The 16,836-nt window shown below is 31.7% G+C and overlaps 1 protein-coding gene across 1 annotated transcript; it reads left to right on the top strand.

The window, feature by feature from the left end:
* Positions 1 to 2,226: 2,226 nt before the first annotated feature.
* Positions 2,227 to 9,381, top strand: LOC111634223 (uncharacterized protein CG3556-like). The gene is made up of 9 exons (XM_023378947.1): positions 2,227 to 2,293; positions 2,484 to 2,603; positions 2,961 to 3,183; positions 3,260 to 3,513; positions 4,277 to 4,476; positions 4,561 to 4,756; positions 4,821 to 4,998; positions 9,023 to 9,153; positions 9,294 to 9,381. Exons 1-9 carry the CDS (start codon positions 2,236 to 2,238, stop codon positions 9,359 to 9,361), a joined length of 1,428 nt encoding a protein of 475 aa, XP_023234715.1. The 5' UTR covers positions 2,227 to 2,235; the 3' UTR covers positions 9,362 to 9,381.
* Positions 9,382 to 16,836: the final 7,455 nt, after the last annotated feature.

A 16,836-nucleotide genomic window follows, 5' to 3' on the forward strand; every position in this document is an offset into this window, starting at 1 on the left:
CATGTCTTTGCATTGAACAAATTCACGAATATCTGGGTTGTTCCAAGTTGACTGCTCAAGCTTTTTTTATGCAATTCCCTCTAACGGTCTAGTTTGTTTGACATTCCATATATTTTCGGTTTCATCCGAACTTTTTATTGCTCATAATAAAAACTTAAATTTGTGTACTGTTCTTCTTCCAATTGTTGTTCTTTTATGACCTGTTGAAATTTATATATTGCGGCAGTTTTTGGTTGCAACTGTTTAAGAATATCTGAAGTCATCTGAAAATTTCCACAATGAAGCACTGCAGCAGTCATTGAAGTTTACCAGCGAATTACTATTAGAAGAGGTGGAACAGGCAGACAAGTAATGTCTTTGTATTACTAATTTTTACTGGGCACTTTAGCGAAGATTTTTTCGTTTCTGGCATATACGAATTTACTACACAGTAATCTTCGCGAATATATTCACACACTCTGTGGATAGCATGTGCTAAACAAGTCATTTGTTTCATATTTGGGTACATTTGTTCAAATTGTTGAAAGCGAGAACCATCTGAAAGAATAAGAATTACATCGTCGTATGGAATTCTATGTGGCCAAAGCTTCGAGCAGGCATCGTTAGAAGCTTGCATGACGACTGTGCTGTTAGATTTTTTTTTCAAAAATATGATTTCAGCAACATACCTTTCATGTATTCACTAATTAGAAAAACTATCAAGATATTTAATACACAGCTGCTCAAGGCATCAGTACTCTCATCCAAGATAATGCCGATTGGATTCTCATCCACAGTACTTAACTCTTTTTGAAAAGTTTGTTGGTAGACAAAATGCAAGTAATTCTTCCAAATAATACTTTCATTTGGCAATTACTTTCCAATATATTTTTCAAGATAATTCTTAAATTTGTTTCAATAACGGAATTTCTGCCCTGATAAATGTTTCAGCAGTATCAAGAGAAAGTTGATTATTTGAAGAACTGACTGCATTTTGCAAGGCCTGTACAATAAACTGGTGCTGTCTTGAAGTTTCTTTCAAGAATTTATTTTTTTATGTTCTGTGCTTCTAATATGTGCTGCTCACTTGCCAGATCGATTAACTCTATAAAACAAAAACTGAAGAAAAGTGACAAAATAATATACATTGTTTTAAAAATTACTTTGATAATATAAATTCGAATAAACATTGTAGAATGTAGTGTTGTATATGTTGCTTTTATTCAACGGCATATAAAATGTATAAGATAACGTAGATGTGCTATAATCGTTACTATTATTACGATTTGGCATGTGAAAATGTAATAACATCAAATTCAGTTTTTACACAGTGTTTTAATATAGAGAAATATCAGTATCGTACACTTTTTATTGAAAATTTTTCGCAAAAATAAATAATAACTGCTTTCTTACTGTTACAATTGTCGTTATTATTAATTTGTTTAAATTGATTATTTAGCAACATAAATTATGTTTTCTTCGTCAAATGTATTTGAGGTCTTCTCGTGTCGATCTGTTCTAAACTTGAAGGAAGCTACTGAGAACATACTGAATACACGCCTTTAAATCACAGGCTTATTAGTTTATTATTATTTTAGTGACATTATAAGGTTGATGGGTGTTTGTATGAATCCTAATTGTTTGGTCGAATAACTTCAATGTCTTGTAACATTCTTAATGTGATTTTTCTCCTTATACACAAAAAATCAGTAGATGAGATGAGCTCGGCTTTGTTCGGGCAAAAAATAACAACAACAAATATTAAGATTATTAGAAACTTCTCACCCTTCTGTTATGTTATATTATAATACAGTAATACAAATTCACGCGATAGGTTTGTCTGACGAAAATCGCGAAGTCAGGGTACAACGTTGCATACAATCACATAAATTTTCTTTAATTTNTGTTTATTAGAAATATTCAATATTTGTTTTATATTATATTTATGTGAGACTTTTTTTTTGTCTTTTGAAAAACTTTAATTGAGGTAAGAAAGATTTGGATAACAGGAACGTTTTAAGGAATACAAATTACATAAAAAATATTGTAATTGTTGTAAAAAACAAATGTATGACTTCTTTTTCGTCTTTCGTCTTTTCGCGCGTTCTTCTTCAATCGTCGTCGGCTCTCGCGAAGTCGGGTCTCGTCCCGCTCTCGTCGTCTCGTTGGCGGTTCGCTCTCCATATTTATATTATATAATAAAGTTGCGACACAGAAGTGCGGTACAGAATAAAAAAGTACAGAACTGTAGCTTCCATGCATTTTGCACAACCTACATTTCGGCTCACACTGAACTCTTTTCTGCCCACCCGTGGTATATAAATTCTAGAACATATCACGCAAATATAAAACTCCATAAGTGTTTTTTTAAACCTAAACGCTTCAGACAGAACATTCATTTTATTCATATGAATATGATCCTTAATACGAAATATGTTGTTAAAAACATTAAAAATATTTTATGAAAGTAACTATCTCATAATAAAATATTGATCCATTTGCAGATTACCCCTATTGTGAAAAAGATCAAACTTATTGTGAAAATAATCAAAAGTGCATTCCAATTGCATGGGTATGCGACGGTGAGGGAGACTGCACAGATAAGTCTGACGAACGCGATTGCCGTAAGTTGTAATTATATTTACATAAATATCAAAAATAGCTATAAACAGTAATTATTTTTTTCTTATTTACTTTATTTTATTTTATNAAACATTAAAAATATTTTATGAAAGTAACTATCCTATAATAAAATATTGATCCATTTGCAGATTACCCCTATTGTGAAAAAGATCAAACTTATTGTAAAAATAATGCAAAGTGCATTCCAATTGCATGGGTATGCGACGGTGAGGGAGACTGTACAGATAAGTCTGACGAACGCGATTGCCGTAAGTTGTAATTATATTTACATAATTATCAAATATAGCTATAAACAGTAATTATTTTTTTCTTATTTACTTTATTTTATTTTATTTTAGAAATAGAAGGTTATCGAATCGAAGATATACCTGGAGTAATAGAAAGTACAGGAAAAGGGCTTTCTTGGTTGCTTAGGCAACGAAGATCGGATTGGGGTTGGGGAAAGGACACCAGTCGAGCCATTGTCACACTTCGTCTCTCCGATAGTCTGAATTTCGAACTACATGAAAGTCAATTAATGTTAAAGCAACTAAAACTTCAACTTTCTGGAACTTTACTCACGTAATGCAAAATATTTTGTACTTGACGATTGATTACTTCTTTTACGTAAAACTATATAGGCCTATACGTTTTTCAGAAAAGGCGTAGAAAATATCGAGGCATACGAAATAGCATCCTACGTACATTCGTTACTGGCAATTTGTTCTGATCCGAGAAACTTTCAAGGGTACGATTTAGTAGAATTACTGAAAGAGAAAATGGAAAAGACAAAATCAATTAATGCTATGGTTGCATTGGCAATTTGTAATTCAAATGAAACTCTTTTGTCACGGCAAGTAAGAAAATTAGAAGAAACTGCATTAATAATAAAGAATTCACCATACTCGATAGGTAATGATAAATATCTCATTTGATTAATGAAAGTTTATAAACAGAAAAAATATGTTTTATATTCTAATATCTAATCAATCATATGTATGTTTCATATAATAGAAATTTTATATATAAATTAATTTTTCTAATTAATAGAAATATATTTTTGCCGCTGCGTGTATGGTATTAGATATCTTGCAAATACAGAATACGCTACTAATATATACAGTACTTTACCTATAGCTACACTATAAGGTACACGTCTGTAGCATATACAGCATCTACCTCGAAGCTAGCTAAAGCAGCAGATAAGTATTGTAATGCAGCACTATTAACAGCATTGGGTTAATTGTAAGGTGTACATTTTGTCAAAAAGTTGTTTATGTATTTGAGTAAAAATTAAGAATTTTGTTACCTGAATTCAAACATATTACAAAGCATTGTATTAATGTCGTTTATTTAATTAAAGAGAGCAATTTAAATTTCAGACTTTACAAATAAGTCTTTCGAAGTTTAAAGTTAAGAGAATTTCTGATAATATTTATTTTCTTATGTCTCGAAAGTATATAAAGAATAATGTATATAACATAAATAAGTAAAATGAATAAAGTGTCCGAGGATTTAATAATAACATTTATTCTTCGATTCGGACACGTGCACAGATAAAGGGCAAATATCAAATTATTGAAAAAAGGCAAATTTATAATATTGAAATTTTTCTAATCGTCTTTCTTATAAAATTTTAAAAGTTCGATATATTTATTTTTGAAATTTTCTACAGATACTCAGGCGTATGCTATTATGGCTTTGTGGTGTATGGAAAACCGAATTAAATCATATCAAATAAACTCTTCCACGGATGAAACTTTTAAGTATAATAGAAAAATGCCATCCTTTAGCGCAATAACAGAGCAATTAACTACGTTACAGAATGAAGACGGTAGCTTCGGAAATTTGCACACAACTGCCATTTTAATGCACGTAAGTTTCAATAATTCATTACTACGTAAATACACTAATTGTATTTTGTTTTATTAATTTTATTACGTCGATTTATATTAATAGGCGCTATTTTCCGTGGATTTAAACGTCAGCATCGCGAAACAACAAATTGTAACGAAAGCCATTAATTATATCATTTCGCAACAAAACCAAGACGGATCCTTCGGGGATAGTTTGGCAACATACTTAATACTTCCAATACTGAATAGAAAAACATTTGTCGATTTGGGAAAATTAAAATGCTCAATGGTCAAACCACGTTGGTATCTGAATTTCTTTTGGTATTTACAGTTTCCACATTGATTATTATTAAATCTTTTCAGGTAACATTACGATGCAGGAAGAAATCGATTCTAAAAAACTCTCGAAGCACCGTGTTAGCTACTTTATTTTCGTTGGACAAGACAAAGATATCATTTTTAATATTTTATTAAACGTTCCCGTTAATTCGACGTTTTACGATGTCATGCGATTAGCTTCAGAATTAGATAATAAATTTCGGTAAGTTTTTATCATCTGTTTCTTTTCTCCATGAAATTCTTACCCACACATCAATTCTTATATTGAAAAAGGTAGTTTTGTGGCTTTTGTTTAAAGTTATTAATTAAGACCGTTTTTTTTTATTAATACAATACCCTAGTGTGTAGAACACGAGGACATGAGATTACTCCTCTTAATCATTACCATTCCATTGTCAATTTTTCAGACGAAGCAAGTAATTTTGTTACTTTTTGGCCTGGGTATCAGCTAATTGCATATTTTAGAGTATTAACATATCAATAGGTTTATTTATTTATTAAAAGTGTTAGATGAATATTCAAGGAATGAGAGAGATAAATTATCTTCTACATTAATACTAATTACAGTAAAAATTTTTATATATCTATTTCTAATGGCTTTGCTTTCCACTCTATGTATTTTATGTATTACAGAACGTAACACATATAGCGCATGAATTATTAAAATATCTTTGATAAAACTGCTTATCATTTCATTTTTACATTATCGGTTGCTCTATATAACGGAGGGAAATTATGACGATCGGTAAAAAAATTATTCTTCAAGATTTTTACGTTTCTAAACGTAGGAAATTCTTTGATGTGTCAAAAAATGCAAAAATATTTAATGGTAATTTTTTTATATTTGGGTGTTAGTGTGTGGGATAGACGATCTTGTTTATCTTCTTTGAAGTTTAATAATTCCTGTGCTTTCATGGAATGTATGTAAAATTTTGCAGGCCGGTTTGCTTATCAGGGAGATCAATAATGTGTAATTTTGGTGGCTAAAGTTTGAGTGGGTAGAAAGATAAAAGGGATCGTGTGTATTTTCAGTAGGGTAGGACTAACGACCTTTTTACTTGTTATTGCCATTTCTTATAAAACTCATTTCTACTGTCAAAATTAAGCTTTTTGTTATTTTTTAATATTTAAAAATAACAAAAATTGTTTTAATAAAATATGATAACAGATGAGGCAACCGAAATTTTGAATGTTGCCGAGAAAGTTGAGCAACTCGTCGCTGGTTCATTTATTTAGTATAATACAGAATGTATTATAGATTCATCTACATTTATATTGTCCAAACGTGATTACAATTGATAATTTTGTAAATACTATGAAATAATACTAAAATACTATGAAAGTGTAAACACTTTCATAGTATTTTAGAATTTAAAATTTAAATGATAAAATTCTATTCTTGTTTATTTCTTATCGTTTTATGATTAAATTTATTGTGAGAACCGAGGGGGTTAGTTGTCCCCACTTACCGGCGGCTCTGTCAGAGGATTGCTTTATAGGAGGGCAAAATAAAATGAGTGGGTAGGTTAATGAGTAAGTTGACAGGTTTCCAAATAAATACACAGGTTGAACAAGAATAACACATTTAATAAACAACTATAAAATTCTACATATCAAACGTGAAGGTAAAGAGCTACAAAAATTCTATTCTACGTTGCAATGATGATTCGTCTTATATATGGAACATCTAATCTCTATTCTCTAAGTTAAATTAAGAGATGATAGGGAGACCTCTCGGAGAGAGACTTCGCAGGGAGAGAGAGTTTACAAATACATACCCAAAAAATACCTCTAAGTTTCTGATCCGTAATATGGGTCGTTGGTAAAAACGTTCCTGGATCTTCACGGCAGTTATGGCGAGTTAGCGACGGATAGCGTGACGGTATGGGTCAGTAGATGTGGTAGTCGATGTCCGCCCTGGAGGTGTCCGCCTTGTGGACTGTGTCCAAGCCCTCTTTATACTATTTTTGAGAGGGTGAGAACTATTGATCATTAATGAATTATACGCACACCTGTTAGCGTGTTGATGTCTGGATCTAGCTTGTACGGACAACTGACACAGAGAAGCGTGTTTAGGGGAGATCGGGGCAAGATCGGCATGTTAAGCTTTACTTAAATTTTGTGTAATAAATACTGCTGTAAACTGAAAAAAAAAGCTTTGCATATTGTCTATTGGAATGTTACCTTACTATAGAACTGGTTAAAATCAGTTTGGAAATAAAAATAATTAAAATAATTACAACTTTACAAGAANTATCTTCTTTGAAGTTTAATAATTCCTGTGCTTTTTATGGAATGTATCTAAAATTTTGCTGGCCGTTTTGCTTATCAGGGAGATCAATAATGTGTAATTTTGGTGGCTAAAGATTAAGTAGTTAGAAAGATAAAAGGGATCGTGTGTATTTTCAGTAGGGTAGGACTAACGACCTTTTTACTTGTTATTGCCATTTCTTATAAAACTCATTTCTACTGTCAAAATTAAGCTTTTTGTTATTTTTTAATATTTAAAAATTTTAAAAATTGTTTTAATAAAATATGATAACAGATGAGGCAACCGAAATTTTGAATGTTGCCGAGAAAGTTGAGCAACTCGTTTCTGGTTCATTTATTTAGTATAATACAGAATGTATTATAGATTCATCTACATTTATATTGTCCAAACATGATTACAATTGATAATTTTGTAAACACTTTCATAGTATTTTAGAATTTAGAATTTAAATGATAAAATTCTATTCTTGTTTATTTCTTATCGTTTCATGATTAAATTTATTGTGAGAACCGAGGGGGTTAGTTGTCCCCACTTACCGGCGGCTCTGTCAGAGGATTGCTTTATAGGAGGGCAAAATAAAATGAGTGGGTAGGTTAATGAGTAAGTTGACAGGTTCCCAAATAAATACACAGGTTGAACAAGAATAACACATTTAATAAACAACTATAAAATTCTAAATATCAAACGTGAAGGTAAAGAGCTACAAAAATTCTATTTTATGTTGCGATAATGATTCGTCTTTTATATGGAACATCTAATCTTTGTTCTCTAAGTTAAATTAAGAGACGATAGGGAGACCTCTCGGAGAGAGACTTCGCAGGGAAAGAGAGTTTACAAATACATACCCAAAAAATACCTCTAAGTTTTTGATCCGTAATATGGGTCGTTGGTAAAAACGTTCCTGGATCGTCACGGCAGTTATGGCGAGTTAGCGACGGATAGCGTGACGGTATGGGTCAGTAGATGTGGTAGTCGATGTCCGCCCTGGAGGTGTCCGCCTTGTGGACTGTGTCCAAGCCCTCTTTATACTATTTTTGAGAGGGTGAGAACTATTGATCATTAATGAATTATACGCACACCTGTTAGCGTGTTGATGTCTGGATCTAGCTTGTACGGACAACTGACACAGAGAAGTGTGTTTAATTTATAGATATTGGTGTCTAGAAGATTTCTATTGGTATGACAGCTCTCATCCATAAATTAACATTCATCTGACAATAATTTCTTTAATCTGGTCATCTATCTAGATATTGTTTATATCAAACGTCGCGTTTGACTATGAACGAGGCAATTTATTGCTGTAACCAAGTGTCACGTGAAAAGTCTCCTTTTTTCCCTTTTTACCTAATCACGAAGTTTATTAGAAAGGTAATAATGTTCTAAAACAAAAGGGTTTTGGACCGTCACATTATTATTACTCGATAATCTATAAAGAAATATTAGTCGAAATTAGTTATAATAGATTCAACATAATTACCATGCGATACGGTAAACACATGTTTGTTGTTTTCCTACGCCCAGGCTAAGCCGAACCTCTTGTAATCCGTAAAATTTGTACCATTTCTTTATTTCAAATAATGCACGAATCAATTTTACTGTATACTCGAAACTCACTTATAAATTAGATATAACCCACGTGTCGTGTGTATTGCTGCTCATTCTTTCTGTCACTGTCTTTGACTGAATTAACAACAATTCTAATTTCTATTATACACTGAAAAGTATCTTCCAATAGTAAAAAATGGCATCAAAATGTACACACAATATCCTGAACCTTTTATTCCAAATCACCACTTGTTTCAATTTGTTCGGATTGGCGCGACCATAAGGTATATAGTAAATAATTTTACAGAGTTTATTAAACCAGGAATTTACTGTATTAAGATTATTAAAATCATATTATATGCTACTAATTCAATTATCTTTATGTAAAACGACATTTAAATCGTTTCAGATTTAAATATCATGATTATCCGTGGGGTAAGTATATATATATGATATTCGGTCTAGTCAATGATCCCGAAAAAAGAATTTACTGGCAACTTTATAAAAAAGTCGACAATTCGACAATCTATTTTGAACAATGTAAGTATTTCAGTTATTTTTATGCTCTCTTCCTAATTCATTTTATTATTAATATAATTTTTTAATGTTATTCTTAATTCGATTCGTACAAATATTTTACAAATATACCATATGAAATTATATTGTTATAAATTTTGCAGCACCCGATAAAGTGATTCCGGAAGAGGACAGTGTATACGTTTACTGGTATAAAGCATTAAACGACTAAAAAATTTTTACTGTAAGTTTAGTCATTTTATAAATACTAAAATAAATAGCAATAAAATTGTGATTTTACCGTGAAAAATGGTATATTATCGAATATATTATCTAATTTACATATACTCAATACTACTGTATTTTTTGATTGATAGTTGAACCGCAATTCTGAAACACCTGAACCAAGTTCAGTTGTTTAAGAGTTTTTGAACACGTAAACTGTAACCGAGGATTCAATTTTATGAAATCATGAATTTTTGTTTTTTTAATATTTCTTCTATTACATGTAACAAAGAGAAAGAGTATAGAGTTCATTCAAAACATGGTACTCCCAGATTTTCCTTTATTTAGAAGTTTTCTCTAAGTTTTACATTTAAATCTCGCTCCATCAATTTTTCTACGACATTTATTAATTAAACAATCAGACATGTGTAAAGTCTTAACGTTGAGGCTCAATTGTTACAAAGGTAAATTTTAAAAAGTACATGGAAAATAGTGAATAATTTTATATTTTTATTTTGGTGTAATTATAATTAACGTAACTTAACAAACATTCAATTATATAAACGTAAAATTGATGAAAAACACGTGAAATAGAAGAGGTTTATTGGAAAGAAAAATCATTATAGATATTTACTTTTAAAAAAGAAAATACGTGGAGCGTGATAAAAATGCAATTTGTATGACCCCAAATATTACCGACTTATATCTTCGTTTCTGTAATTCAGGGCTTCTTAAACTATGGGTCGCGACCCCATTTGGGGTCGCTTAGCGAAATCTTGGGGTCGCGAGATTTTAATGCAAAATATTGAAAATAATTTGTGAGTTTGAAAATGGCACGGTTTGTGTCATAGGTTTCGTGAATTGCGCTTTGTGTCACTTCTGGTGCAGTGAGACAATGATTCAGCAACACTTTAGTGTGAACTAGTGTAGTGTTTTCGCTTTTCAGTGTATTCAGTTATCTCTGTTCCGTTTTAACACAAGAGTGAACTGTAGTAATACACCATTATTGTTTTTGCAAACTTGTATACATCTTTATTTTATATTTTTTTTGGGGGTCGCGAAAGAAATCACAATCATAAATGGGGTCGTGAATAAAGAAAGTTTAAGAAGCCCTGCTGTAATTGGTAAAGTATTTACGTCTTTATTAAATAAAAGATTTAAAGATTAAATTATTAAATATAATATTTTGTGCCAGGACCAAACAGGTTTCGTGTCAGAATCAACTACAGTAGAGCCTCGATTATCCGACTCAATTGGGGGCTGGGTTGGTCGGATAATTGAAAATTCGGATAACCGAAAAGTATGAAAAAATTCATTATTAGTGTAGTATATTATTATATCCCATGTAATTAGTATATTAGTATGTCGCTATTAACCTACTTCGCGTTGAATTTTCATCGATGTTAAGCCTAACAAAAATTTTTCAAAATAATAATCGTCGCTAATGTATAGTTAAAAATTAGAAAATTAAGCGTCGTTTAAATACTGGCTCCCTTTCATGGTCGAATGAGTGTTGCCAGCTAAAACACGTAAAAATAATATTAAAGTAGCCAAGACATAGCCAAATATTGTAGCGCCACATCACTAGCGGACATTTGTAATTTGCCGACTAGGACGGTCGGTTAATTGAGGTGTCGGTTAATCAGGGGTCGGATAATCGAGGCTCTACTGTATTTGTATTAAACGCATTGGTACAATTAAAAATCGCAGAAAAACAGATGAAAATTTGTGCTGACTGTAAGGCTTTGGCTCTGATTTGGTAGCGTTAATCATAAAGTTTTGTGGTCTGTATTAGAAAGAATGGGCATGAATAAACAGTTTCTTGGCATTATAATTGATATATATACCAAAGTTACTGCAAGAGTCAAGATATTAGCCGAAATGACTAATTCATTTAGTATTGATATTGGAATTTACAGGATAAAATTTTGAACCTATTAATTTTTAATTTTTACGTTAATAATCTGATAATTCGACATGCTAAATTTGTCTTACCTGGAGTTCTCTCTCTGATCAAGTTGAGTTACATATATTAATGCATGCTGACGACACTGTAATTCTTGCTGATACCCCACAAATGTTACAAAGTAAAATTGCAATTCTGGAGAAATTTTGATGTAGCTATGGATTAACTATAAATGTTTGTAAAACAAAAGTAATGGTATTCGATCACCCAAAGAAAACTGGTTTATTATAATCAGCTTTTACAAGTCGTTTCGAATTACATCTACTTGGGAGTATTATTTTCATCTTCTATATAATTTATACAGACTAAAAATTATGTTATATATATAAGGCTAAAATAACAATAAATTCAATATGGCCTGTTCTTTCAAGAGCTACAATTACTTCCGCTTATATCTATCTAAGATTATTTGGTTCGATGATTTCGTCTGTATTATATTATGCTGCTCCTCTATGAGCAATTACTTGGATTGAAAAGTTTATAGATCGACACGGTTTCTCTTTCCTATGGTTGTCTCAAGATCTTCATTTGATCGAAAGCTATCAAACGTTAGTTATAAGTGTGTGCTGTGAACAAGCCATACAAAATATATACAACTTATATGTACAGATTATTTGTTTATAAAACGCTCAATACTACAAGTGAGGTGTGGTGAGAATTATATTTTGACATACAATATTACTCTACTAATACATCCTGAGAGATTTTGAAGTAATTGTAGTATGCAAGTGTACGAATCTTGGAAACATGTTATCTTTTATCGTATGAAATCTGAAGCTACCAGAAAAAGTATTTGATAGAATATAGATCCTGGAAAAATATAATCAATTTATCGCGATTTCCATAAAATGACTATTATTCTGTATTTAATTTTGTAATATTTTGAATTTATTATGTTGCACTAACTTCACTTTTATGTAATATTTTAACCCACTTGTAACGAACTAATGTTCATACATTAAATTATTCGAGATTTGTCCGGTTCTTCATTCTCTCTTTATTCTGGAGAAAAGTAAGTATCAATAGTTCTAATGAACCGTAGAGCTCGCCATAGCTTTTAATAATGTTACTCATAACTAAAAGAATTAATGTTCAGTGGATTTATGCACTCAGCTACCAGTGAGAATCCTCAGAAATCTTTAGAAAAGTAACAGGATCAAATTAATTCAAAAATTTCCAGATTATTTTTTCTTGTATTCATACTGACAAAATAATTTTACTTTATGATCTATTTTTATATTTTTTTACTTTATTAATTGTTTGTATTATTTTCAGGAGTGCAGAAAATATGATGTCATTCACTTTCCGTAGATTTTCTAACATTGAAATCGAATCTACATATTTTTATTTGCATTTATTTCTATATACAACGAAGAATAATGCAACGTCAGTTAATTAATTAAAGTTTTAAAATGTTTTCAAAGGATAGTAGTCCTACGTAATGCTATTTTAAATGTAATAAAGTACTTAATAAATTTTAATTAGGCAAGAATATCCCCACTATTGACAATCTGTCTTTTGTCTGATTGTGGTTTGTCTATTTTCCATCTCGAAAACCGTGTTAGATATATTAAAATCGAGATTGGATATTGAATACTTTATGACTCCGAGATTCCAATTAATTGTACACGAAGTGCTGATATATAAGAAAATCACAAAAATTAATAGATAATTAAATATTGCAGTTGGGCATTGTGACGATGTTTCTTTTTCTGTATTGCTTCACGTAAACGTGTTAATTAAACAGGAATATAAATTTAATTATATTTTGAATTTTCATTTATGCAAATAAAGAATATTTACAATAAAATGTTTCTATTTTACATGAAAGCGAGTGACTCACTACGTAATCTGTTTATTTACGTAAATCATAACATTACTTCGTAACAAATAACAAACACCAATAGACAGCAACCATATTATAATGAAAGTTTTCACCGATGGATCCAGGACTAGTAATGGCATTGGGTGTGTTTTTTTCTGATTTCAGGAAAAAAGAAATTTTCTTTCACACATGTGTTCTTCATCCGGAGTGCTCGGTCCTTCAGGCTGAGGTCCTTACCATTCTTTTCGCAGTTCGTTTGTGTGAGGAGAACCTTTATGGAAGGGCGATTAACATCATTATAGACAGCTCTGCGGCTTTGCATGGCTTGATAAAACAGGACAGTCTTCATCCACTGTGCAGGGACATTCCCAACATCATCTCAACTAGTTCCAACAATTTTTCTATTGAGTGGACGAGAAGGTACTGTGGTACTCCAGGGAACAAAAGAGCTGACTGTCGTACCATCTTTCCTGACTACTATATTCTTCCATCCTCGAGACTTAATCTTCTCCTTCGCAAGGAAATGATTGACATTTAGCAGCACGAGTGGGAATCTATTCTCTTAGATCATATTTCCAGGTGCTACCTTCCAAGCCTCGAGCGACATCTCCACAGTCGCTGGTTTAGTCCAAACTTTTAGTTGACTCAGTTTCTCACGGGACACGGGCAGTTCAACACGTATCTCTGTCGATTCCATAAGTCAAGTTCAAAGCTGTGCAGTTACTGTAGAGAAGAGGACGGGGTTCGGCACTATATTTATACCTGCCAAATGATTTATGACATAAGGCAACATGTAAAACTTAATTTGCATGCTAAGAGTGGTAATTGGCCCTGTGAACTGAGCCTCTTTCTTCAGAACAAAGTCAACTACCTCCTACTGAAAAATCTTATCGAGCGTTATTTTGAAAGGACTTGCACTTTGTAAATAGCTTTTTGTACCACAATGTTGTAATATGCGTCTGGAGATTGCTTCGTGTCTTCTGCCCTTCTGTTCACGTGCGATGTGCCAACTGTCAAATTTGCGGTACCTGTTGGGTCATGACATAACACGGTTCAGGACTCAGGTGCTCTAAGTCGTTTCTTTGCCACAAAAACGTGGCATTGTACCTGACTGTTTCTTAATTTCGGAATCTTGCCATTTATAAGACAAAAGGACACCCTGCACTTTACCCGAATGTGACACGCGGTGTCGGAAAAAAAATAAAGTTTATTGAAGAAGAAGAAGGCCTCGCAAAATGCAACCAGTTCTTCAAATATTCAATTTCTTCTTGATAATGCTGAAACATTTTTCAAGGCAAAAATTCCGTTATTCAAACTCTTTAAGAATTATCTTGAAAAATACATATTGGAAAAAAACTGCCAGATGAAAGTACTGTTTTGAAGAATTACTTGCATTCTGTCTACCAAGAAACTTTCCAAAAAAGTTAAGAACTGTGGACGAGAATCCAGTCTGCTTTATCTTGGATGAGACAACTGATGCCTTGAATAAGTATGTATTAAATAACTTGATAGTTTTTCTAACTTGTGTCTATGAGAAACCTATGTTGCTGAAAACATATTTTTGGTAAAAGACCTAACAACACAGTTGTCATGCCTGCTCGAAGCTTTGACCACATGGAATTCCATACGACGATGTAATTCTTATTCTTTTAGATGGTTCTCGCTTTCAACAACTACAACAAATGTACCCAAATAGGAAACAAATGACTTGTTTAGCACATGCTATTCAAAGAATGTGTGAATATATTCGAGAAAATTACTCTGTTGTAAATTTGTATATGCATCAAACGAAAAAAATACTGCTAAAGTGCCGAGTAAAAGGTCAGTAATGCAAAGACATTTATAGTCTGCCTCTTCTACCTGTTCCAGTAGTAACTCGCTGGTAGACTTGGATAAATGCTGCAGTGCTTCATTGTGAAGTTTTCAGATGACTTCAGAATTTCTTAAACAGTTGCAACAAAAAACTGCCGCCATATATACATTTTAACAGGTCATAAAAGACCAAAAATTGAAAGAAGAACAGTACACAAATTTAAGTTTTTAGTATGAGCAATAAAATGTTCGGATGAAACCGAAAACATATGGAATGTCAGTAGCGGATAGTCAAACAAACTCTAGACCGTAAGAGGGATTTGGAAAAGAAAAGCTTGAGCAGTCAACTTGGAACAACCCACATATTCATGAATTTGTTCATTGCAAAGACAATTAAAACACGGTTTGCTCGACTTGTTTCTGTAGAAGCAAAAAAATCTTTTTCCATATGTAAACGTTTGTCAGGAGACGAGTAAATAAACTTTACCGAATGATAAATATCACATACTACAAGAGATTTTTATTTGAATAAAACTAATTGCCTAAATGAAATGTAAATTTCAGCCTGTTTTCCCCACTATTTTGCACCTAAAAATCTAGTCTTAAGAATGATAAATTCTATATATGTTATTATACTTGTAAAGAAAATCATACAAAGAACACTATAATCATAAACAGAAACAAAACCCCTTTTTTGTTGCCGAGAAATACAGTCGACTCCCCTATAACACTGTTCATTATCCCGTTTTATCTGAATTCTATGTTGTACGACTCGGTTAGATTTTACAAATACGTGAGCCGTTTACAGCCGGCACATGTATTTGCAAAATCTAAGTGACTCGTACAACATAGAATTCATATAAAACGGAATAATCAACAGTGTTATAGGGGGGCCGACTTGTACGTATAATTAAAAAAACAAACGTTTTTAAGCCCAATTAACAAGCCATCCAAAAATTAAAAACGAAATTAAAAGAATCAAATGAATAGAATACGAAAATTTAAATCAAAAATTTTTCTCAAGGGAATAACAACAACATATGAGCATATAAGAGTTATAACAATAGAAAAAATTAATGTAAAACATAACAAAAAATAACGTAAATTTTTTAATTTAATTAACTTTGGTCTAAAATTTTAGTAAATTTCTCAATGCGAGAGATGCCAAAAGCCTGCCGTCAGCATGGAAGTTCATGGTTAAGAAATTTACCAGGAACTCCGACCAGAGTTAATTATATTTGAAGATTTACGTTATTTTTGTTTCGTTTTATCTTAATTTTATATATTTTTATATTTCAAAATGTTCTTTCGTTGTTGTTATTTCCTTATACAAATATTTTTTACTTTATTTATTAAACATATTCGTTTTAATTTCGTTTACAACCTGCGGATGGCCTGTCAATAGGGCTGAAAACGTTTGTGCTTTTAATTATATGTATTTCTCGGCAAGAAAAAAGGTGTTTCGTTTCTGTTTATTTATTTCCTGACAATTTATGATACTATAATCATAGTCAATGTATGTCTGAAGCAGGCCATATTTTGGCAAATGATAGTTCAATAAAGAAACATACGAAAGAAATCATGTATCCAAGTAATAGCATTACAATCGGGCTTAGTAAGTCTTCCACCATTAACGGACGATATGATTCCGAAATGAATGTCATCTCGAACAAACCTAAATATTCATAATAGGTTATTCCTGCATCGAATAATCTGGATATTCTGAAATGAGTAAAAAACAACATTACGTTTAAATGATGATTTTTCTTTAAATACGATATAAAAAAGCGTAGACTTACATTTTATCAATAATTGGCTTGTAAATTGATCCCTTCGTCAAACCATATCCCATTGTAAAAGTTTGAACAGAATCACTAGA

This window comes from Centruroides sculpturatus, unplaced genomic scaffold, assembly GCF_000671375.1.
Source record: "Centruroides sculpturatus isolate CEXI.00-Female unplaced genomic scaffold, Cexi_2.0 scaffold740, whole genome shotgun sequence".
Classification (NCBI taxonomy): domain Eukaryota; kingdom Metazoa; phylum Arthropoda; class Arachnida; order Scorpiones; family Buthidae; genus Centruroides; species Centruroides sculpturatus.

Bases quoted from the DNA above. Each gene is read 5' to 3' on its own strand.
- LOC111634223 (XM_023378947.1), top strand. From the start codon at position 2,236: ATGCATTTTGCACAACCTACATTTCGGCTCACACTGAACTCTTTTCTG. The intron at 2,604-2,960 runs GTAAGTTGTAAT...ATTTTATTTTAG, and splicing joins GTCTGACGAACGCGATTGCC to AAATAGAAGGTTATCGAATC. The intron at 9,154-9,293 runs GTAAGTATTTCA...TAAATTTTGCAG, and splicing joins GACAATCTATTTTGAACAAT to CACCCGATAAAGTGATTCCG.